This window comes from Nicotiana sylvestris, chromosome 4, assembly GCF_000393655.2.
Source record: "Nicotiana sylvestris chromosome 4, ASM39365v2, whole genome shotgun sequence".
Lineage (NCBI taxonomy): Eukaryota > Viridiplantae > Streptophyta > Magnoliopsida > Solanales > Solanaceae > Nicotiana > Nicotiana sylvestris.
This window is the reverse complement of record NC_091060.1, coordinates 178,070,963-178,096,704: the sequence shown is the minus strand read 5'-3', so window position 1 is coordinate 178,096,704 and position 25,742 is coordinate 178,070,963. Positions and strand designations below refer to the sequence as shown.

The window sequence follows — 25,742 nt, the reverse complement described above, 5'->3', positions numbered from 1 at the left end:
GAAAATTATTTTTTTATCATTTAATTAGCTAATTTTAAATAATTTTTAGTAAAAATGGGTATTTAACAAATTGCCCCTAATTTATACCCAAAGTCGGATCCCCCCCCCCAATCCAATTTAATTAAACCCAAGCTCAATTCAAATCAAACCTAGCCAAATTAAATCCAACCCGCCCCGACCCAGAACCAATCGTGACCGTTGATCTCTAAGATCAACCGTCCATAACACCCCTTACTATTTTTAATCCAAACGACCCCTAACCCTACTCATTTGTTACCATCCGCCGCCTTTGAATCCCCTTCTTCTCCGGTTCTCTCTTAAGCTAACCCTAAACCTAGCGCCGCCACCTAAATTTTCCTCGAAACCCTTCGATTAATACTCGTTCCATGGGGCTCCCTGGTGATTTGAGGCCCCTACCGGCCTGTTACATCTTCTGGTTGTTCGAATTCATCAATTTATGAGGGAACCTCAAAGAGATTCAACCAAGTTTCGTCGAAATCTGACTCATAGGCCTGTCTTATGTCCATCTCTGTTTGTGAGTACTATTATGTTACGTTTATGGCTCGAATCTCTCATTCCAAACCAAATTTTCTTTTATCTCTGTCACTTTCTCAAAACCCTCATCTCTTATACTTTGAATCCGTTCAGATCTGAAATGTTTTCAAATTTATACGGTAATTTTCTTTAAAAAAAATTATGTTCTCTTTATCATCAACCGATTTTAATGGTCCTCCAAATTAGGGTTTTAATTCTTTAGTACTTGATGTATATCTGAAGTGGCTTCGAGTTTCAATAGCATTTTTCTTTAAAGATTTTTTGCTTTCCTTATTATTAATCGGTCCTAATGTTTCTCTTAAACTAGGGTTCCACTTCTTCTTGTTTCTGCAAAAACTTTTCTAAAGTTTTAAGTGTTTGAGTCTGATTATCTTTACTAGTTCTACCGACTATTTCATGCCTATGTTCTAGTCCTTTGTTTGTTCATTTGTCTCACTGTCTGCTTCAATTTTCCCGTTATTGTTTATCTCTGTCAATCAAAATAGATTGACTGATTTTATTTAGGGTTCGAATTATATTTTCCTGCTAAAATTAATACTTTCCCGTGATTTTACTTATTTTCCTCATTATATAACTTTTATTTGGTACTACTTGCCTTATTTAGATTAATTAGTCTGATCTGTGGTCTTTAGATTTATTGCTTACCTTATTTAACTTCAATCATGACTGCTAACTAATTTTGTACGAGATTCTCCCAAATTTAAGTAATATTTTCGGATTATGTTTTATTAATTGATTAGGTTTAGCCTTGACTAACTGGTTAATTGATTTACATACTTTATTTATGTGCCATTAATTTTTCTTGCCTTATTCGTTTACTCTGCTCAATGCTATATAAGTTTCATTCTTTTCTTTAACACACACAAATATAGTTCAACACATACATACAGAGACATAGAAAAAGTACACAAAAGTTTTGGCTCTCTCTCTCTACCACAATCTTCTACTCTTTGTTGTTATATTATCTAGCCGGCTGGAAGCCAAGGCTAGACCTTTGGACCCTGTTTGCTCCACTTTTCTATTCCAACTTCTTAACTGGTATGCCTCCACTTTACAATCATTCAAGTCTTTATATGATTTAACTTATGTACTTCCTGTTCTCAGCATGTTTACTTTCATGTTATTAAATCAGTATGTCCTTTGTTATCAACCTGCCTATTTTTAACTAGACCTATGTGTTTCATGCTAATACTCTTAACCAGCATGCCTACTTACATATGATTAGACCAAGAGGGTTTCTATTTCAGTATGTCAGCATGCCTGCTTCTATTTAGACCTATGTGTTTTCCTACTTTCAACATGTCTACATGCCTGCCTCTATGCCATTAGACTTATGTCTGCTTACCCTGTTCTAAGTGTTCATCCCTAACAAGCTTCTGATTAAGTCATGGTCTTTATGCCCTCAACTATGCTTGCTTTTCTGTGTGATTGTCTGATCCTAGCATGATGTCCTATGATTAATACATGCCTATATGTTAACCTAGTAATGGCTAAGGGATCAAGACCATGAGAAACCTTGTTAAACTAATTGATCCAATCTACTGATTGATGGAGCTCAGGCCTAAGCTCCTTCTGTTAAACTTGGGCCATATGGGCCTTTGTTGTGACTATGTTTCTGCTGAGACCCTTTGTTTCAGAATGCTTCTAACTGTTTTAGTACTCCTGAACTATTTTCACTCCTGAACTGTTTTACTTATGAACTATTTTCTTCAAACTATTTCTAAACTTTCAAGCACTACCTTCCACTCCTACTCTTGGAATGTCTAGGATCTTGCCCCTCCAGTGTGACTACTGCTTAGGAGCCCATGAGACTCCTTTGAACTCTAACACACTGGGGCTGACCCTTCTACACTGCCCAGAGATTGTTTCTCTTTGAAAAGAGTCTGGGTATGAGCATTGTCTAGGGGTCCCTGAGGCCCTTAGGAACTTTGACGCACCAGAATACTCTCTTGGATACTATGAGTTGTTGGGGTACTGCATATTGGGTTGAAGGCCAGGTCTTCCAGGTTTACTGTTTGGGCCTGTTTAGGCTACCTATAGTTTTAGCAATTTCACTTCTGTAATTCATCATTTATGTTTGGTTTGTAATAATAATTTCTTTGTAAACAGATATTGGGAATATTAGTAAAACTGGGAGGGGTTCTTATACATATCTTGTTGGGAAAGGGTAGATACCATGCCTATAGGTTATTTCAATGTCTGTTTATTTAGATACCATGCCTCTAAGGTTTAAATAATCAATCCTGCATTCTAGATACCATGCATGTAAGTTTGTTGCGCTGTTTGTTTGCTTATGTACATTCAGATACCATGCTTACATTCTAGATACCATGCCTATAGAGTTTAAAATCAATCATGCATTCTAGATACCATGCTTATAGGTTATTGCGATGTTCACTTATTTAAGCACCATCTCTGTAAGCTCAAAATCAATCTTTGTATGCCAATAAGGTGTAAATTAGTTTCTGCATGCAAACAAGGTTTTGAAACAAATTTCTGCATTTAGATACCATGTCTATAAGGTTTTAAAACCAATTTTTGCATTTAGATACCATGTTTATAAGGTTTTTTCTGCATTTAGATACCACGTCTATAAGTTTTAAATCCGTTTCTACACCTAGACAACATGCCTATAGGGCCTAATGAACCAAACTGCCTGCTTAAAATTTTTTACTGGTTTATCGCACTTTTGATTAATGACTAGATACCATGTTCATAGGACATCACTGATACACGCCTAGGCAAGCCTGTAAGGAGACTAAAATCCTGCAAATTGTAAAATTGTGCTTTTGTTATTTGTGAATTGTCTAGATTCAGCAAGCCCTAAAATCAGTAGGCAAATTGAGTAGGTCTCTATTGCCTCACTTTAACACAATGCTGCATATATTTTATTTGTCATGCTCACCTAGATATCCTGCTCTTGGATCCTTTGAAATATCTGAAATCTTGTTGTTTGGGACGTGGTATTGTCTGCTTGTGTAAGGAGGTAAAAGTGAGCCTTTAATTACCCTTTATGTGGATGTCCTATTTGTTTTTGCTTGTCGCTTAGATTTTTTCCTTTTAAGCACTTTAGAAGAGTCTAGAACTGCCTTAATTAGAGGTTCTAAACACCTCCAAGGCCTTAAGGATGGGCGGGTAATGCACGTATAGAGTACTTTAATTAGAATCGATTACATAACCATTAAGGGGAAGTTAATTGGGTAGTAAAGGATATGATGACATGTGCGTTAATTCTATGTGTAGCACCCCAACTTGGGGACGATTACCAAGCATTGTACAGAAGTGATCCTGTAGGCTAAAAAACCTAGGACCCCCCTTTACTCCTTGTTTTAAATATAATATCCATTTGTCTAATTTGCTTTATCTATTTATAAGACTGATTCACCTAATTTGAGTTCGACCGAGACCCATCATTGTGGACCTCGTGGGGTGCTTAACACATTCCCCTAAAGGTTATTTCGAGCCCTTACCCAATCTCTGGTAATGCAAATCGGTTTTATGAGTTACTTTATTTACATCAAGGTTAGGTGGAGACTCTTCAAATTCCTCACCATATGTATAATTATCAATGTAAATGTATACGTCATTACCATTCGTACTTTATCACTCCTTCCTCACCAAATGCATAAGTATGAATGTGCACGACATCATCCTTCGTGCTTTATCTCTCTTTCCTCACCCAAATAATAGCAACAATAACATCCCGTCAAGGGAACCAACAATAAGAATAAATACATCCCGACAAGGGAATCAACAATAAGAATTAAATACGTCCCGGCAAGGGAATCAGCTATAACCAAACTTGTACCAACAATTAACTTCACAAAGGAACCTTAACTGGAGCACACGGACCTTAGCTAGGGGTTACCGCCTTCAGTCCATCGGAGACCCGAGGTAGTCCTGCAGGCGTTCGCAGGCCTTAACGTCCCCTTCCTATCTAGTTCTTTATGTTCTTTTCTATTTCAGAGACAGACATATATTTTCTTGTTCATACCCTATTTGTAGTTTTTCTTAGATAGTCTATGAGATTATGACACCAGTTCTGGGCGGTTTATGTTTATGGATTCGTATTGGTATTAGCTTAGTTGTTAAATTTCGTTCTTCCGCATTATTATTTCTGTTGTTTATAATATGTTAACTTGCAATTGTTAAGAGATTAAAAATGAAATGGGTAAATTAATCGAAATAGTTGGTTTGCCTAGCTTTCACTAGTAGGCGTCATCACGACTCCTGAGGGTGAAAAATTCGGGTCTTGACAGGTTATTTCGAGCCCTTACCTAATCTCTAGGTTATTTCTGACTATTTTTACTTACCTTAAATTAAGGATTTTTGATTTTGCAAAATCAAACCAGATCTGTTTGACTCTTTAATTATTATGTTAAAATCTCTGTCTATATGCCTATATGCATCTCTTTGCTTGTTATTACTGCCGATTTTGTATATTTTACCTAAAACTAGGGTTTGAGACTTTTACTCTTTCCTTTCTCATATGGTACTTATACTTTCCTTATTTTCAGTCAATCTACCATGCTTCTATTATTGTTTGCTTTATTTGCCATGAGACTGACCGTTAATTGATATTTTCCTTATTCTAAGTAGTACTTGCCTGATTACTCATTAATTGACTGAACTCTGACTTCAATTGAATCCCGATTTATTTTCTTTCCTTACTTGTGTATGTTTGATTTATTCCCTTATTTGTCTACCTAATTGAACACTATTTAAACCCTTTCCACTCTTCCCTTTAGGAAAGGCTCGAACTCTCATACTCTCACTAAAACTTAGTTCTTTTACTCTAATTATGTGCTCATTGTTTCTGGCCTTGGCCGGCTGAAAACCAAGACCAAGTGATTCTGAAACTTAATTGTTGTAGCATATATACTTGCTTTCTTGCTTAACTGGTAAGCCCTAACCCCTTGTCATTTCATTCTCCATGTTTTTTTATAATCAGTGTTACTTGAACAGCATGTCTTGAACTTTACTTTTAGCATGATTCTACTTTTTATGCTCCTATGACTCTCTTCTAATCTTATGGCTAATACTGTTAGTATAAGATTAACTATTTTGAATAATATGAATCCTCTTATAAGTTAGCTTAATGTTCAAATTTGTCCGGGCACATTGTTTGTTAATCCTGTACCTGTTTTGAACCTTGCATTCTTAGGATACTACAAGCATTAGTTAATTTATCCTAATTTGTTGCTTAACTCATGTGCCTTGTCTGTTGATGTGTCATGTGATGATATGACTGTTTTACCTAAGTTATTTCTGTAACTAAACAATGATTGTCTTAAATGTCAGCATGCTCCCTTAGTGTTATTAAGTCTCTCTTCTGAATTAACCTGTTTGAAACTATGTACTTTGCAAACTTTGTTGTCTTCTGAATACAATCCTATGTTCTAAATCTTGTTAATTCTGAAATCAAACTGTTTTGAAATCTGCCCTTACTCCCTTTTTCAAGCTGATTTTTAAAACCTCACTCTTAGTCCCTTAGGCTCCCAACCACCCCAGTGTAAGCATTGCTTAGGATCCACATGAGACTCCTGTGAACTCTAACTCACTGGGAATTGGTTACCCATCTCCTGTGAATCAGCTATTGAATAATGGTTCTGGTGTAAGCATTGCCTTGGGTCCCCAAGGCCCTTGGGAACATTGACACACTGGAAACCTGGTTCTATATGTGCTATGAGTGAATCACTCATATTTTGGCTATGTTGTACCTATAAAATGAGCCTTAAAGTTGATTGGTGTGAAGGCCTGGTTCCCAGGTTCAGTTGGGTTTAATGAAAGCCCCCTATATTTTATTTTACTACTGTTATGTAATTTATTCATTTACTCTGGCCCATAATAAGTTTGTAACAAACAAATTCTGGGATATATATTAAAATTGGGAAGGATCTTTATTCCCTTTGGGCAATCCGGGTAGAAATCCTGCCTATAGGGTTTCATTTGCTCTGTTAATCTTGTTTACCTCATCTCTGTTGAAATCGCGTGAGTGATGTACTATGCTTGCATAGTAGAAATCCTGCCTATAGAAAATTAAATTGCATTAGAAATCTTGCTTATAGAAAATTAAATTGCATTAGAAATCCTGCCTATAGGTTGTATTAATTTGTCCAACGAGCATATGTTAGCAATCATGCCTATAAGACCTCAATGTTAATCTAACTATTTTTCATTCCTGGTAATGTGCACCATTTCTGCCTGTATTATTGTTCAATAGATATCATGTCTATAGGACTAAAACTGGTTTCAAATCTAGAAATCATGCCTATAGGATTTAAATCAATTCAATAATAGATACTATGTCTATAGGACTAAAACCATTTCTAACCTAGAGATCATGCCTATAGGATTTAAATTAATTCAATAATAGATACCATGCATATAGGGTTAAATCAGTTTCAAACCTAGAGATCATGCCTATAGGATTTAAGTCAGTTCGATATTAGCAATCATGCCTATAGGATTCTACTAATGGGTTCTGAACATAATCGCCACTGTCATCACTTAGACAATATGCCTATAGGACTTAATAACAATTCTGGATCTGTAATTGTGATTCATTATAGTTTGAAGTGCCCAGATGATATTCATTAGAATAAGTAGGCAAATAATAGGTCCTAATACCCGCCTTAATGAAGCTGCTTCTATATAACATTGCTCACATATTTCCTCATATAGATATCCAGTCTATAGGATTCTGCCGATTAATACAACTTGTCAATTAATTGCGTGCATTTGCAAGTCTTAACATTTGTTCCGACTTTTCCCTTTATGTCGTTAAGTACTAATTTGTTGGAGAGGTGATTTCACTCGTCCGTTGCCTGCAGGATGATATGGCGTGGAGAGTGCTATTTTGATGGCGTTTGTTCTCTGTTCGCGTATTTGGGAGAATGTTCTTGTTCCTATCCCACTCAAAGAAAAATAGCTAGTTATACCCAAACTAAATTATTTGTTACCTCGACTTGATTGGTTGACGAGTAGAGAAGGGCATTGCAATACGAGTCGTTTGACCCGTACTCGAATTTTGGATTCAGATTTGATCCCGTCCTCGTGCTTAGCTTCTCCATTAGTCGAATCTGGACATCTTGTGGACTGACAACTTATTTCGCCCGTTGGGGTATCGGATTCGAGTCCCGGTCCGATCCAGTCCCAGGTGCACAAAAATAAGGGGAATATAAGTTATACCGCCAACATGCGGACAAGGTAAGCTTGCTATTTCAAAGAATTACACAATAGGCTATCATTACTTCCTAAGAGAAAGAGGGCAGTGTGCATAAAATATAGATTGGTATCTGCCGTTAATATAGCAATAAGATGGTGGATGTACTTAGTGCGTAGTGGCCATAATCTTTGGCAACTCAGGCTCACGACATACCAGACTCACCCCTTCAGCAAGACGTGGCTTTCACATAGATATCAAAACATAATTTCGATTTCGTGCAAAGATCTGACCTCGGATTGTTCGGCTATTTCAAGAGCTTGCCTACAAATTTCTTGAGTTGGTGTTTGTAATGGGAGGGCGAGGCTACGACAACCAGGAAGTGGAACTCTGGTTGATTTTAGATCTAGAGGAAACTAAAATTTTGGCTAGAAAATCCCCACAGACGGCGCTAAATTTTTTGACCAAAAAGTGTTAAACCTTTTTCTTAAACTAATCGAATAGGAAGATTTGAGGCAAATCCTAACCAAAGATAATTTATCCTAGATCTGAGATAGAAGATAAAAAATACACAAGCATAGCTGAACACAAAATTCGATTATAATAATGGTTGAATCCCATAATGTAAGAAAAGGATGATGTTTTAATAACATTAAATGATAGCGGTGAATAGATAGATAAAAAGGATCACCGTTCTTGAACAAGGCTGACCTCCACACATTTGATATAATTCAATTACTGATGAATACTGAAGATCTAAGCTTCTTTTCTCCTTTGTTCTTGACGAGGGGCTTGAGATGATGATCCCTCTTCATCTTTAAAGATGTGTCTATATCTCTGTGTGAATTTTTGCCCCCCCCCCCAAAGTTACTCTCTCATATGATATTTATATCAAAATACTTTCTTTACCCAACGGTCCTTAACCGGAGTACCTAAGTTCGTGGAATATCCTTCGGAATATTCTTTAAAGATATCTAAGGGTTGAACTAGCCGTTCAGGCCGAATGAAGTGTTCGACTTCGACCGTAGCTGAATCACTCGTTAGTGTATTGCTTCCCATACGTGACCTCGGCTTGGTTGGCTCTCGGTTGCCCTCCCTTAAGTAAGATTCTTTTGTTCAGATTTCGACCTATACACATATAATGGCACATTAATATATAAGAGTCATATAATTCAGAGAGTAACGAAAGAGCAACGTTGAATTGATGTGTAGCTTGCAAGTTCGTGCAAAACCATGAAACCTAGTAAATGTTAAAAGCTCAATGCCAACAATGTCTATGTTTGAATTGATTTGGGTGCAATTTCAACTATATTTCTTTGGTACTATTACATTCTATCTTCGCAGATATCGAACATGAGAAAAATGAAAATTTTAAAGTCTACCGCTGCAATCGTAAGCTCTATTTCTCATGTGGCTTATGCTATTGAAGGGAAAATTTCAGAATATAAAAATAGCCACTTTCTACAAGTCAAAATTCAGAACAGACCCACTGGTTTGGAAGATGGGCCAAGCCAATAGTTTACAGGAATGACTTTGAAAATGGATCGTCTTGAATTTTTGACCCCTACTTGTTTTATGGGCGAACCTTTAGGTTAAAAGTCAAAAAGTATTATACCCAAAAGTCAAGAACGAAGCAATACTTGTTAAACTTAAAATTTGCTCATAGTTCAAGCTGGGTCAAAAAATTAATAATAGCACCAAAATGTTCTATTTGTTCAAATCATGCATAGTTTTATATGGGCTAATCAAAAGTTCCACTGACTGAGAGATATAATATGACTGGGTTTTGGGCTCTACAATTGAAATTGGGGAGAAATTAAAAAATAGTCAGATTTACAAGTGGTCATTCAAAAATAGCCACAGTTTCAAAGATAATCGAAATTTAGCCACTTTTCATGTAAAGATAAATCTGAACGAAAATACTGTTCAAACTCCGGAAAAATACTCCAGCATAATATACTGGAGTTCCAGTATAATATACTGGAGTTTGGAGCATCGGTGCTCCAGTCTCCAGTATATTATACTGGAGCCACCAAAGTATACTCGTCCAGCATAATATGCTGGAAGTTCATATACAGGTACACCGAACTCCAGTATATTATGCTGGACCGGTCTCTGTTGCAGCAAAATAATGGCTATTTTTCATTGATTTGATAAATGCTGGCTATTTTTGAATGACCAGTCCGAAAACTGGCTAGACTGCGCCATTTTAACTTGAAATTGGCCTGCTGGAAATGGTATTTCATGTACTTTGGGCTTCTTACCCAATCGATTCTACACTTATATTCCTCTCTCCAAAAATATTCTTATTACTTATCCATCATGGATTTGGTTCACACGGTGTGCATTTTTCTTATATTATTTTGTCAATTTCTATTACTTAAGACAACAAAATAATCAATTTTATATTTTATGTCTAAAATAAATATGTCATGTCTAACTAAAATTATAAAATTGAAGGAGGTGATTGCTTTGTTATCATGTAACTGAAAAATATCAATTAGATTGTCCACAGACCACATATAACAAACGTATATGTGAAAGAAAAGTGTACATAAACCAATAAAAATCTTTAAATAAGTCCAATTACCAATCAAGTCTCTTTTCTTGATATTTTAAGATGACAAAGAATATCAATTACAAGTGTTGTGGTGGAGTGATAAGTACTCCTTCGTCCTTAACCTAAAATTTTGAATTCAAATTTTGTGTATAGGAGTCATCATAGTTAAAGAATATTTTATCCCAATATAGGACTTCCCGGAATAAATCTAAATTTAATTTGCTCCAATAAAAATACTTCCTCCGTTCCAATTTACGTGAACCTATTTGACTGGGTACGGAGTTTAAGAAAAAATAAAGACTTTTGAAATTTGTGGTCCTAAACAAGTTAAAATGGGGTCCAGAGTATTTGTGTGGTTATAAAAGCTTCTCATTAAGGACAGAATTGAAAATTTAACCTAAATTGTTTCTAAATTTAGAAAGGGTTCATTCTATTTGAAACGGACCAAAAAGAAAATAGGTTGACACCAAATAGCAAATCAAGAAATTGATGCCAAAGAATATCACACATAAAGACAACAAAATAAGCAAAAAAATCTAGACAAAGTGGTTGATAACTTGATATCCTCTTTCTATATGTGGTTGAAATGCAACCAAAACCTATCAAGTGGATGTGTTTATAGATCTCCAATAGGGTCAGCCTCATCTTAACTTGGATATCCTTTTTCTCAAATTTTCTACTTCCTTCTTCCTTCTTTCTCAGTGTTCCATTCTTGAAAATTTTACTACAATAATTAGCCCATCATTTTACTGCAATATGGCTACCCTCACTAATTTTTTGCTCAAACCATCTCCAGATCTAGTTTCTATTACCAAAATTAGCCCTTCATTTTACTCTAATTTTCCTACTAATCAATCATTCGACAAGTTCACAAACCTGAGAACAAAAAGATCTTTATTAATTACAAAGGCTACAGCAGCATCAGGTGTTGAGAAAAAAGCAAACAAAGATGAAAGAGTGGTAAAAGTGAATAGTAAGGAGGAATTAGATGAAGCCCTTAGCAAAGCCAAAAACAGGCTTGTTGTGGTGGAATTTGCAGGGAAAGACAGTGAAAGGTCGAAAAATATTTACCCTTTTATGGTAAACCTAAGTAAGACATGCAACGACGTTGATTTCTTGCTAGTGATTGGTGATGAAACGGAGAAGACAAAGGAACTCTGCCGCAGAGAAAAGATAGATAAGGTACAAGTTTATAGCGAAGTGTCTGTTATAAAGAACATATATTATAACATAACATGAAAATTGGTTCCGAAAAAGCTTTTCTTTTATAGTGAAGTGTTGTTATATAGATATGACGTTATAGCGCTGTTGAGTGATTTCGCTACATGAAATATAATATTCCTCCCTCCATAGAGAGTAATAAAGAAAAAATATTTTTGAATTATGTGATTTTAAATGTGGCGAAATGTTTGTATAGCTATAAAAGCGTCTAACTAAAAATAAATAAAAATTTAAAGTTAAATTATTTTCAAATTAGAATTCTATGGATCATTTTGGATATAGTAATAAGAAGTTAATATCATGGAACGAAGGGAGTAATAGAATACAAAATTACATAATATTACCCGGATAAACATTGGTGTACAGTTTAATTTGAGCCATATTGAACCAAGTATGACTAGATCTCCTTGTTATCAGTGGTGGACCTGAGATTTAAAATTAATAGGTTGATCAATCTTTTACATTTATAGCAAGGACATATGTTTTTAAATTATGACTTAAAAAATGGAAATTGTAGTGATGATTCTTTATTTATGGCTTTCAATTCAAAAGTTATTTAGAGCCCGTTTGGATTAGCGGATTGTAAATGGGTGATAAGCTTAAAGTGTTAAAAAATATTTTTAAGGCTGAAATTGATTTTTTTAAATAAGCAATTACATGTTTAAATAGGCATACTGAAACCAATAATAAATAATTGATGTGTTTGCTAGAAAAGTACTGATAAATTATTATTTTGTTAAAATAACTAAAACACCTTTAAAAACTTTACAAAAGATTATAAATTTAAAAAGTTTTCTTGTAAAGAAAAGGATGAACAACTAAGGTAAAATAAATAGTAAGTTAGGAAATTTATTTTGGAAAAAATATTTTGTAAACTAAAATTAAGGATAAATTAGTAAAAGTTTTAGTTAAACTAAAAGTGCTTATAAGCTGAAAAGTCATAAGTTGGGGGTGATCAACTTATGATTTATGGCTAATTTTAGCTTATAAACACTTTGGATTTTTACAAAACCCATAGATAGACCAATAAGTGCTTACAAACCTTTTTGACCAGCTTATAATCTTAGCCAAATACCCTCCTAGTTGCAAAAAATTAAACCTATATGCAAAGGCGACCGTAATGTATCGGCATCAGGTTCAACTGAACCAAGTACTTTTGTCAATATTGCAATATATAGTAATATAAACTCATAACTTAAAAAATACAATGGGTTCAATGCTAAAAACTTCAAAAGTTGAATACATAAAACTTAAATCTTAGATTTGCATCTTATGCAAAACCTAGTATGCCCTTTCATTTTGGCTTATAAAGTTCAGCTCATACGAACTGGGCGTTTTACTAGACCTTCCATGCATACAACAGGCTAGCCTACGAGGTATGGTCCGGTCGAACCAAATCACTTTTACTTAAATATTGTATTTGTACTAGAAAATTCATTAAATATATGTAAATATTTAATTGCGAACCTAGTAACTAAGACGAGTTATGAGTTCCGTGGTAAATTCAGAACGCATAAACTTCAAATTCCGGTTTTGCCTCTGAATGCACGATCCAATGATTATGTATCAAACTTTTAGTTAAGCTCTTGTTTTTCAACTACCATCAAATCAAACTCGAAACAGGGAGTACTATATAAATAAAATAATTAAGCTAATGTAAGCTCGTTTTTTTCTCAACAGGTACCACATTTCAACTTTTACAAAAGCATGGAAAAGATACACGAGGAAGAAGGCATAGGTCCAGATCAACTAGTTGGAGACGTACTCTACTACGGCGACAACCATTCTGAAGTGGTACAACTCCACAGCAGAGAAGACGTAGAAAAACTAATTCAAGACCACAAAATTGATCAAAAACTAATAGTTCTTGATGTGGGATTGAAACATTGTGGGCCATGTGTTAAAGTTTATCCAACGGTGATTAAGCTATCAAGGCAAATGGCTGATACAGTTGTATTTGCAAGAATGAACGGTGATGAGAATGACAGTTGCATGCAGTTTTTGAAGGATATGGATGTAGTTGAAGTGCCAACATTTTTGTTTATAAGAGAAGGGGAGATTTGTGGAAGGTATGTTGGATCTGGAAAAGGAGAACTTATTGGAGAAATTCTTAGATACCAAGGAGTAAGGGTTACTTATTAAAATTATTGAGAAAAATTTGTTTTGATTAGACTTAATTGTGACATGATTTGATTATGTCAAATGATTATGGACTAGCTAATTAAGTGTTTGTCATACAGAAAAACCAACTTTGATTGGTTGAGATGTGAGTTTTGGTATGCTTAATTTGTGAACTATTTTGCTGGGATTGTTGATTTTGAAAGTGGCTATAATAAGCATTTTAATTCTTACTTAGCGTGTTAGCCTTAATTTATTTTTGGAGAAGGCATTTCAAGCGGAATAATTTATAGCCAGTTTAGTCGGGTTTCTTTTTGGCCAAAAGTATTTTTCCCTAACGTTAAGATGTTTAGTAAGGTTGTGCATTATTTGGATCAACCTGAATATTCGAATCGATATGTGTTATTTGGACTAGTTTGGATTGGATTTTAGCTTTTTGGATCGGATTTCGGATCTTTAATTTTATTATTTTGGATATCGGATCGGATACGTGATCACGCCCAACTATGTAGAGATCTAGCGTCATTGCAAATATAATCCGGTTTACAAGTTCGGATCGAATCCCAAAGAGAACTAAGGCTTAGATACAGTTGTTCAATATCGCTAAGAAACAAGTCCAAACAATTTTCTAATTATAAAGATTATAATGTTTATTTCTAACTAATTAACTAACAACTACTAGAAAGCAATAAAACTATCAACTAACAAGACTAAGGGTTAGAGACAAGATTAAGGAGATCTAGAGTTATGATTTCCCTAATTGTCGGAATTCTCCCCGCTACGTTTTCTATAATTTTACCTAAATATTCTCCACCGATCGTGAGTACTTCGGGTGTCGTAATTCTCTTCAGAGCAACTACTACAATTTACTAGACCTATTCTTCCGAACTACGCTAGCTGGCACTAATTCACCACTCACAATTCCTAATCCCACTTTTAAACCCTCTGTATTGATTCCTCACATACGTTAGGAGTGATGTTATTCAATAACTACTTAAATATGTACCATTTTCCAAGCAATACACACTAAATAGGCACAATCAATTGAGGGTCCTTCAATCAATCACAATAATCATATAGTTGAACAAGTAGAGATATTCAAAGGCAAAATTATATTAAAATTAGATGAGAAATTTTAACTACTCATAATCATACTAATAATCATGATAATAATTGAGAGCACTAAAATACAGATTAAAGAAGAACGGAAAAGAAAACTCTTGTGATTCGTTGCTTCCAAGTGTTCCCATAGCCTTCTTGCTTCCCCAATAATGACATCGCTTAAGAAATAGGTTTAGAATCCCTTTTATACATGTTGAGGGAGCGTAGGATTGAAACTACCCAAGTCCTAGCCAAATTAGGACGAAATCCGCCCTTAGCCGTCTTGTTTGGCACCAATCAGGACGCCGAAATTTTCTACTATTCTACCTTTGGCATTTTGGTTGGTGTCTGGCACCAACCTGGGCACCAAACTCATACTCCCTCCAAATTCTTCTGTTTTTACTTCGCTTTGCATGCAAACTTGCCAAATTACATTAAATTGACTCCTACACATATAAACACCATTATTAAGCTCGAGTCATGAATATTTACACCAAAGTTAACAAAATTGAGGCATAATGCAATGCAAATTACATGCAAAAATATGAATTTTTAGCCTCATATCAATATGTTTGGCTCAATTTACATAAAAACCGATCGAAACCCGAAATTAATATTTTACATATAAAAGATAAGGGCGTCCTTTCATAAATTTTAAGGTTTTCTTTGTTATCTCTCTTCTTGGTTTTTCCTTTTCTTTCTTTTTAATATTAAATGCGGAAGATATGGAAATCAATGAGTTTTGCTATTGAAAATGGTAGGAAATAGCATCTTATAATGATTTATTTTAGGATCTTAATAAGGCGTACAATCCGAATCGAAATCCAAAATTATAATTCGAAATGTGATAAATTTGATCCATGAACATGCCTAGTGTTTGGCCAAGCTATTAGAAGGGAAAAATAGTACTTTTGAATAGAAGCAGAAGAAGTTTTTGTAAAGCAGAAGAAAAATAGTGTTTTCAAAAAACTCCTTTTATAAAAGTCACTTGCGAGAATAATATATTTAGAAGTACTTTTTAAAAACTTGATCAAACATTAATTGCTGATCTAAAATACTTTTCAAATTAATTAGCCAAATACAAATTGTTTCTCGTCAAAAATACTTTTTGAAAAGCACGAAAAATTACTTTTAAGAAAATTACTTTTCAAAATAAGTTGATTTTAGAAGCTTGATCAAAGATTTCTCTTATTAGTATGATATAATTTAGGGGGATTTGCATCTATACCCGCCTTTTGGGTCACGTTTTAACTTGTGCCCATTTTGCAAAAAATATTGCAAGCGTACCCACTTTTTCGCGTAACTTCAGCATACGGGGCTGAAGTAGCAAAGCTAATCATGCAAAACTTCAGCATTCTAGTAGACGGGCCTGAAGTAGCAAAGGCAGTGCTGAATTTTTTCGTCCTGGATAAGATGCTGAAGTTATTTAGTTCATTTGTAAAAACTTAAGCACTAAAATAGCTGAAGTTTTTTTGTCATGGATTCATTAGTTTTGTCATAAAGCTTTTTCAAAAACTTCAGCAGAAGATGCTGAAATTATTTCGTTCATTTGTAAAAACTTCAGCACTAAATAAGCTGGAGTTTTTTTTGTCCTGGATAAGCTTTTTCAAAAACTTCAAGAGAAAATGCTGAAATTATTTAGTTCATTTGTAAAAATTTCAGCACTATATAAGTTGAAGTAACATTTTGCAGGAAGAGTGAAATATAAATGGCAAGGCTTAAGTTCTATCTGTAAAAATCGAATCAGCACTGAAAGATTTCATAAATTTCAAGTCAACAATCAATTATCCCACAGATGTTACACAAAACACTAATAATCCAAAGATGTTCGTTCTGACATTGCAGCACATTAAGAACTTTACTATTCAGACAAGTACAAAGGCAAGAGAACTGTGATCCTCCTCCTCATTCCTCTCCTTAAATGAAAAAACTGATATTATTCTCCTGATTTGTTAGTACTATTATTCTACAGAAACAAATTCCAAATCTACTCCTGCAACCATTGCATTCACCTAATGTAAAAACTCTACCAATACAATATTAAAAACAGAATGAAAATTTCTCTTAAGATGGTGGTAGTATTAGAGAATTAATCATAGTGCCTTTCAATTGTTAATAGAAGAAGAAGAAGAAAAAAAAAACGAAGAAGGAAAATAATGAGGAGAAAGAGGCTGAAGTTGTTTAAAAACTGAGTACAGGTTAAAACTTTTAAAAAAATGGGTATATGTTAAATGGGGGCGACCAAATAGGGCGCCCCGTGCAATTTTTATGATAATTTCAAGACGAAAATTCAATTGGACCAAGAACTAATATAGTAGGCTTGTAGCAACATGTAGCTTAACTGGGCCTCTTTGTCCATCACTATGACGAAGGAGGTTTTGATTATTCATTATCACGCTTCTATCTCATCAAATATTTAATCAATTAGGTAGCTTCAATCTTAAATCAAACGAGGTTAGTAATATTTATGAAAACATAAGCTAGAAAATATATAGTAGACTCAATCGTCTTTGTTTTGTTTAACACCCTACTTATCTAACCACCACACAAGAAAAGAAAAAAAAGAGAGAAAAAAAAAACTAAGTTGTTGTTATGAGAAACTTAACAGGTCAATTAATTGAATAGCAATGGCAACTTGTATTGGACAACAACTCCTAGTATGTCGGCAATTTGATTTAGCACGTCGTTTCACACCACCTAGGATTTGAACATTGAATATAGTTTAACTTTTAATTGCTTTGGTTTTCGTATGACTAAAATACAACAACAACGACCGGTGAAATTTCACTAGTGGGGTCTGGGAAGGGTAGTGTGTACGCAGACCTTACCCCTACTCCGAGGGGATAGAGAGGTTGTTTCCGAAATATGCATCAAATAAAATTATTTCTACCTTATTTACTCTGTGGTATATCAGGTCTCATTTACCTATTATCTGTTAGTATATTGTATTTGTAAAATAATTCTGGAAAATATAAAATAACATATAAACAGAAATGAAAAACAGAAACAGAATTTAATTCGAGCCCATTGAATTCACAATGTTTCCTTAAGGAACTTAATCCCCTCCTAGTACCCAAGATTGTAGATTATTTCCTCTCCGGATAGAACGAATTACACATTGGTGTAATGGTACTTCAAAACCCCAGTGTTTCAGCGAACACAATGATCGGTAGCAAATCACACTTACTGTTGCTTTCTTTGTAGTTAAAACACTGCAGAAGAAAAGAGGAGTATTCAGAAATTCGTATTGAAAATCTGAGAGAATGGACAGCTTATTTATAGCCCCAACCTATTGAGTTCAAACGAAGAGAGGTCAATTACGTAAAACGGTCATAACGTAAATGGTCATTTACGCAAATTAAAACAGGCATAGGAAACGTTTTCCGTTACAAAAAACGGATGGGGCAGAGTCATTGAAACGTATAATTTGGATTATTAATCTTCTGTTACAAACACGGATATTTAATCATATTACGTTAATATTTACTATTAACAAATAAATTTGTTCCAAAAAATTAATCAATCAATCATTTGACCGAAGCCGAAGCTGAGGGAGTGAAGACAGCGCGAGGCTTGATTTCTTCTCAACTCTTTAAGAGCTAAAATAATAGCAATTGTATATATATACCCATCAAAAACCTTTTCCTCTTTCAATATAGGACAATGTCCCATTGTCAAGGAGGGAAATTTAAAATTTTCATTTCACCTTCATTTCTCATTCACCCTCTTTTAAGTTTATTTTAGCTTAAAAACTATCCAAAATTATAAATATTACCTTTTTTTTAAAAGAGTTACTAATAAATATATTTTGATTAACTTCATAGTACAAAATTTTACATTATCTGTCTACATAAGTTAAATTCTTTATTTAGTTACCACCAAAGGATGTGATGCAGTAGATATGATTGTTTTTAATTAAAGGTCTCGGGTTCGAGCTCTGGCTAATCTTGGTAGGGAGCGCTTTCATCGATCATTTGACCGAAGCCGAAGCTGAGGGAGTAAAGACAGCGCGAGACTTGATTTCTTCTCAACTCTTTAAGCCCTCTCTTTCTGAGTCTTTTCACCAGTCATGACATAGTCAATAATCCAATCCTTACCCTTATCTACCTCCTTTCTTGCCACCCACCCTACCCCCAAAACCCACATATAAATATAACCTAAAGATGACAAATTTAATCATTTAAACCAAAAAGAGACACTTTATCAACACCAACAGAAGAAGAAGAGAGTTAAAATTTGGATGGAGAAACCAACCAAGTCAAAGAAAAATATGATCTTGAAATTATTGCCAAAAGCAGCTGCTGCTGCTGTTATATTCCAAAATCCTCCATTTAGTCCAGGTAGAGAAAAAAGATTATCACATCTTCATCATAATCACAAAGGATTTTCTGGTCCTATTTTAATTCCAGTAGAAGCTAGATCAAGAAAGTCAAATAATGAAACAACTCAAGAACCAACTTCACCAAAAGTTTCATGCATTGGTCAAATCAAACAAAGGAAGAAGAAAATGATTAAAACACCAAAGCCAGTGGAGAAAAATTCAGTTTCTTCTTTAGTTGAGAGTAATAAGAAGAAATCAAGATCCAGTTTTAGGAATATTTTTCAAAGAGGTGGGAGAAAATCTGATGCTTGTAATTCAGCTGAAAATAATATTTCTAGTGATATTCAAAATAGAGTACCTTGTAATTTGAGTCAAATGAAAAAATTTGCTAGTGGTCGTGAAAGTAGTTTGTCAAATTTTGATTGGAAAAATGTGCAAATTACACCAGAAGATCATAGGAAATGTTATTCAGATGATGATAGATCAGAATATTGTGATGAAGATGAAGATGAAGATGAAGAAGAAGAGGTAATTATTCCATTTTCAGCTCCAATATTAGTAGGTAGTAGTAGAGATAAACCAAATTTTCCATTGGAGCCAAAGAAGGAAATTAATTTATGGAAAAGGAGAACCATGACCAAACCAAATCCTCTCCAATTGATGAAAAAATAAGGTTACATACTATACGTTGTGTATAATTTTCTTTCATTAATTTGTTGTTCTTGATTCATTTCAGTTTAAATTTAGTTCACATATGAAGTTGTAATGTAAATTATGTTGCTCCGAATTTTTCAAAAATTTCGACTTCCCCCGTCAAATCTTTTAAAATTAAATGGTATATGACATGGATGCTATATATATGACGTTTTTGAAGAATTCGAGCAACAAATTAAGATTGTAAATCAAATACTGCCATTTAGTATTACAAGTGTGTTTTGTTGAACTCTTGTATATATTCATATTATGATTCTATGATCCTTGTGGCCAGGAGCGTAAGGGGTTCATGTGAATCCTTTTAGGGTAGAATAAAGTATGTATATACACTACTCTTTCCAGATTTTACTTGTGGGTTTTTACTGGATTTGTTGTTGTTATTGTATATAATAGATGATGAACTTCCTTAGTGAAAATCTTGCCCCGTCAACAGAGGCGAAATCAGAATTTGAAACTTGTGAGTTTGAGATTCTAGTTTGTTTATGTTACTAAATTCTAAATTAATAATTTATACATATTTAATAAATTTTTTAATACAAATATATAATTTGAACCAAAGTTACTGAATCCAGCCGACCTGCGTGTCGTGGGCTAGCTCCGCCCCTGATGTCAATGCTTGGGGCCATGTTATTGATTCAAAATTGGAACAAAGTCGTCTACCGATATGATTCGACTTAGGAAAATAGGTTACAAGAAAAGGATAAAAGATAAGCTGTTTAAATAAGACACGCAAGATACATGGATTTTCACATCTATCTACAAAAAAATTGGTTGGTGGCAACCGCAATTACGCGGTCTCTGTCCAGGAGCCGAATAAGCAGCAATAATTGAATTTTGACCACAAATTCAAATATATCCCCTTGTTCTTTAATGTAGAGCAGATAGTTGGTTGAACAATTTAAGTTATATATATATATATATATATATATATATATATATATATATATATATATATATATATATATTCATTATAGGGATATTTGCAAAGAAATACATGTGAATACAAACTTACTCGTAGTCGGGGGCGGATCTAAAGGTATAAGTATGGGTTTTTAGGGACCTACTTTTGGCTAGATTTCGTATTTGTATTAAAAAATTATCCAATGTATAAGAATATTTAGTTGGAAACTCAGTTCTTTAGTCTGGTTATTATAATATACAGATTTAAAGTCAATGTAAGAATCCTTAAACTTAAAATCTTGGATCCGCTATAAAAATATATACACGTGACTTATTTCATGCAAGGAGATAAGACAAAAACGACTTTACAAAGTACTAAAAGTTGCAGACAGCGGAATCCTTTGGCAGTCCAAGATTGATATATAATCGTATGAATTGTGTGCCTTTTTGTGAGTTCAAAGAATGAAATTGGCACGAATAAATATATTATAAAAATCAACAGATAATGTTGTAAAAGTCAATAACAATAATAGCTGCAAAACTACTGTCATGGGCGGCTTTCCAGCCGTGCCCCATGACCCCTTGGGCGCGTCCCGTGGCGTCCTAGCAAACCTTCCAACGCCTAGCATCACGGACGGCCCCGTGGTTTTGGCCGCGCCAAGTGACAAGCGCGCATGTGCCTCTGTCGCCCCATCGATATCCCTCGCCAGCGCCCAACCGCAGGCAGATGCCAACAGCGCCGCGCGCGCAGACCTTGATGCCAAAGACAATGCTGCGGACAACGGACCTATTTTCTGCTATCTTTTTCATTGTAAATATAGAGTAGTTTTATTCCATGTACTTCCATTATGTTTCTCTAGCTTAATCAAGTCTAGTCTTGTAGCTTTGGATTATTTTTTTAAGCATTATTAGGGGGATCAAGCAATCAAACTTTCTAGCAAGCAAACAATTCTCTGTACTGGTGTCTCTCCCCCTCGACACCGCGTTGCCTTTCTGTAATAGCTTTCATTAATGCAATCAAACTTTCTTTCATTCTCAATTCTCATTCGTGTTCTCTCAATTGCTCTTGACATTGGTTTTCCCGTACGGCACTGACAATCTAGTCTAGCGTACGGAGGGGACCTCAGTTGGCGGACAGCAACTGCACTGACATCAGTTGCTTAGCCTTACGTCGCCCTTCCAAGGAATCTCAGGAAGGCGCCGCGTAACAGTTGGTATCAGAGCCTAGGCTCGACATCGGACGAGGGAACGCATTGCCATTACCACCATTTCTGACCATGGTGAATCATGGGGACCGCATTGCGGCCCTTGAACAGACGGTTGACGGATTACTGCCCATCATGGATACGGTGCCTGAACTAAGAACCAGCCTAGGGCAAAGGTTGGATGACCTGGACCGCAGGGTGCTCCAGGCCGAAGTTGACATAGAAAACATCAGTCGTGACTCCGAGGGAGATCGGCAAACGGCAGCCACAGAGGCAGCCGAAATTTTTGGCAAATTCGAGGGACTCCAACAGGAGCGTGCCGAGGATTTAGCTTACAGGGCACAAGAGGCAGATAGGGTGACTGCCATGCAACAAACTATTGACGACTTGACAGACAAGCTCAATGTTGTCAATGCTGCCTTACAGGGCCTACTGCGAGGCGGTGGAAACCAGGTCGGGGGCGCTGCAAACCCCACCTCCGCGACACAAAAATTGAAAATTCCTGAGCCAAAGCCATACAGTGGAGCTAGGAATGCCAAGGAAGTGGAGAACTTCATTTTTGATGTCGAACAATATTTTGATGCTGTTGGGGGCCTAGAAGAAGCCAAGAAGGTAGCAACTGCTGCCATGTATCTTCAGGGTGATGCTAAACTCTGGTGGCGGGTGAAATACGAAGCCATCAAGGCCGGTGAAGATGCTCTCGAAACATGGGCAGAACTGAAGGCAGCCATCCGCCTACAGTTCTTCCCCGAAAATGTTGAATACAATTCAAGGAGAAAGCTACGGGAGCTCCGTCAGACCAAATCTGTGCGGGACTACGTGCGGGAATTCTCCGCGCTCATGCTAAGCATACGCGACATGGGGGACAAAGACAAGCTCTTCACTTTCCTAGAAGGGCTGAAACCTTATGCCCGTATGGAGCTACAAAGACAACGGGTAGATACCCTGCCCAAGGCGATCCAAGCAGCTGAATGCCTTGGGGACTATCAAATGGAATCTCGGAAGGATAGGCCTCAGCCGCCTGCCCGAGTGGGATTCAAAGGGGCCAGTCTAGCAATGGTGGCCCTAGCAGAAGTGGGGGAGATCGGAGCTCAACCAAACCTAAGGCTCCCTCCACAGGCAGCAACAGTGCTGCGTCTAACAACAATGATCGGGGGAGGAAGCCTCCTTCAGGATGCCGTCATTGCGGCGGACCACATTAGAATAATGAGTGCCTACAGGTACAGATGAACGCCCATCAGACTTTTTGATGATGGGACGGATGATGACTCAGACGATGCGGATCAGACTGAACCAATAGGTGCCTTCAATGCAATTGTTGGCTCCATTTCTGAGGCATTAGCAGAGACTAGTGCTGGTATCCGTAAGAAGAAGGACCCATGTCCAGTCACCAAGAAAGGGAAAAAGAAGGCGGATGATGAGACTCCTCTTAAGCACGAGAGGACCTTAATGTTCGTTGAGATGAAGGTGAATGGCAAGCCCATTCGGGCCATGGTAGACACGGGTGCTACCCACAACTACTTAGCCTCGACTCAGGTGGAGCGCCTTGGTCTAGTCGTAGGGAAAGGTAGAGGCCGTGTCAAGGCTATCAACTCACCTCCCCAGCCAGTGGGTGGAATAGCCAAAGAAGTACCGATGAAGCTTGGCCCTTACGAAGGAAAATTCAACTTGCGCGTGGTGATCATAGATGACTTCGAGTTGATAGTTGGATTGGAATTCCTGAGGCAAACCAACACCATGCCTGTACCGTATGCTGACATGTTACTGATGATGGGAGCAAACGGGGCCAAGCCCTGCGTTATCCCGTGCATGCCCATGAAGATGGCCGTTGAAAACATCTCGGCCTTGCAGTTGAAGAAGGGGGTCAAAAGAAACGAACCTACGTTCCTGGCAACCCTCTGCATCGAAGATGTAGAATGCTCCTCGGGTCCCATTCCTGAACCCGTGAAGGAGCTACTACTAGAGTTTGAAGATGTCATGCCACAAGACATGCCAAAGCGACTACCGCCTAGGCGCACTGTGGATCATGAAATTGAGCTGGTGCCGGGCGCGAAGCCACCTGCCCGGGCGCCTTACAGAATGTCACAACCCGAACTCACCGAGCTTCGGAGACAATTGACGGAAATGCTAGACACAGGGATTATCGTGCCCTCCAAATCCCCATACGGGTCCCCTGTGCTATTCCAAAAGAAACATGATGGTAGTCTACGACTCTGTGTGGACTATCGGGCTCTAAACAAAATTACTGTGAAGAACAAGTACCCTATTCCGTTAATGGCAGACTTGTTCGATAGACTGGGTGGCGCGACAGTGTTCACCAAAATAGATCCTGAAGACAGGTTATTGGCAAGTTCGGATTGCAGAGGGTGATGAGCACAAGACGACCTGTGTGACAAGATATGGGTCGTACGATTTCCTGATTATGCCATTCGGCTTGACTAACGCCTCAGCTACGTTTTGCACTTTGATGAACCAAGTCTTCCGAGAGTACATTGATGAATTCGTGGTGGTCTACTTGGATGGCATTGTGGTATATAGCCAAACATTGGAGGAACACCTGATGCACTTGCGGAAGGTCCCAGCTCGATTGCGGGAGCATGAACTATATGTGAAGCTATCTAAGTGCTCCTTTGCTCAAAAGCAAATTGACTTCCTCGGACATGTCATCGAGGAAGGGCGGATCAAGATGGACCAGCAGAAGATTCAGGCAATCACAGATTGGCCGTCGCCTAAGGATATCCACGCCTTGAGGGCATTCCTTGGTCTATGCAATTTCTATCGATGATTCGTGAAAGGCTACTCCCTCATTGCAGTACCATTGACAGAACTCCTCAAGAAGGTCACGCCTTGGGAATGGGGACCCAAGCGAGCGGAGGCCTTCAACGCATTGAAGGCGGCTATGTCTAGTAGCCCCGTCTTGGCCCTTCCTGATTTGGCCAAGCCATTCGAAGTACAAACAGATGCATCTGACTATGCCCTCGGTGGAGTCCTGCTACAAGAAGGGCATCCTGTGGCGTACGAGAGCCGGAAGCTAAAAGATGCAGAGCGGCGCTATGCCGCCCATGAGAAAGAATTATTGGCTGTCGTCCACTGCTTGCGCCTCTGGAGGCACTATCTGCTGGGAACCCCGTTCGTGGTCAAGACAGACAACACAGCTGTTAGCCATTTCATGACCCAGCCGAAGTTGAATGGTCGACAGGCCAGGTGGCAGGAACTCCTAGCTGAATTCCACTTCAACCTGGAATACCGAAGTGGGAAGACCAATCATGTTGCTGATGCGCTCAGTCGGAGAGCTGATCTAGCATCAGTGTGCTTACTCGCCACCCTAAGGGGGAGCGAGGTAGCCACCTCCATCAAGGACCAGATACAAGATCTACTCATCAGAGATCCTGCTTCACAGTATTTGGTTGATTTGGTAGGACAAGGCAAGACTCGCCAGTTCTACATGGAAGATGGTTTTCTGAAAGTGAAAGGGAACCGACTTTATGTTCCTAAAGGAGGAGATCTACGAAGGACTCTTCTAGCGGAATGTCATGATACTCTGTGGGCCGGCCATCCCGGTGAAGAACGCACCATGGCGTTACTTCGCCGTGCATATTATTGGCCTCAAATGGCCGATGACGTTGCTCAGTATGTGAAGACTTGTCTAGTATGCCAGAAGGACAAGTCAGACCGCTTAACACAGGCGGGACTCTTGGAACCACTAGCTGTCCCAAAGAGACCTTGGGAAAGTGTTTCCCTGGATTTCATCACCGGATTGCCCAAGGTCGGAGATCTAACAACTATCTTGGTTGTGGTAGATCGGTTTTCCAAATATGCTACCTTTATTGCTGCCCCACAATATATATCAGCAGAAGATACAGCTCGACTCTTCTTCTCTCA

At 37.1% G+C, this 25,742-nt stretch overlaps 2 protein-coding genes across 2 annotated transcripts; both read left to right on the top strand.

Moving 5' to 3' along the window:
- The first annotated feature begins 10,892 nt into the window (after window positions 1-10,892).
- On the top strand, window positions 10,893-13,852 carry LOC104220822 (thioredoxin-like protein CDSP32, chloroplastic). Its single transcript, XM_009771776.2, has 2 exons — window positions 10,893-11,462; window positions 13,182-13,852. The coding sequence occupies exons 1-2, from the start codon at window positions 11,037-11,039 to the stop codon at window positions 13,641-13,643; spliced, it is 888 nt and encodes a 295-aa protein (XP_009770078.1). The 5' UTR covers window positions 10,893-11,036; the 3' UTR covers window positions 13,644-13,852.
- Window positions 13,853-18,892: 5,040 nt separating this feature from the next.
- LOC104220823 (uncharacterized protein At1g76070) lies at window positions 18,893-20,103 on the top strand. Its single transcript, XM_009771778.1, has one exon. The coding sequence runs from the start codon at window positions 18,961-18,963 to the stop codon at window positions 19,711-19,713; it is 753 nt and encodes a 250-aa protein (XP_009770080.1). The 5' UTR covers window positions 18,893-18,960; the 3' UTR covers window positions 19,714-20,103.
- The last annotated feature ends 5,639 nt before the right edge of the window (window positions 20,104-25,742 follow it).

What these genes read in the sequence shown, in the direction of transcription:
- LOC104220822 (XM_009771776.2), top strand. Translation starts at nt 11,037, where the DNA reads ATGGCTACCCTCACTAATTTTTTGCTCAAACCATCTCCAGATCTAGTT. An exon ending in GCAGAGAAAAGATAGATAAG is followed by an intron (nt 11,463 to 13,181) that starts GTACAAGTTTAT and finishes TTTTCTCAACAG; the next exon opens with GTACCACATTTCAACTTTTA.
- LOC104220823 (XM_009771778.1), top strand. Translation starts at nt 18,961, where the DNA reads ATGGAGAAACCAACCAAGTCAAAGAAAAATATGATCTTGAAATTATTG.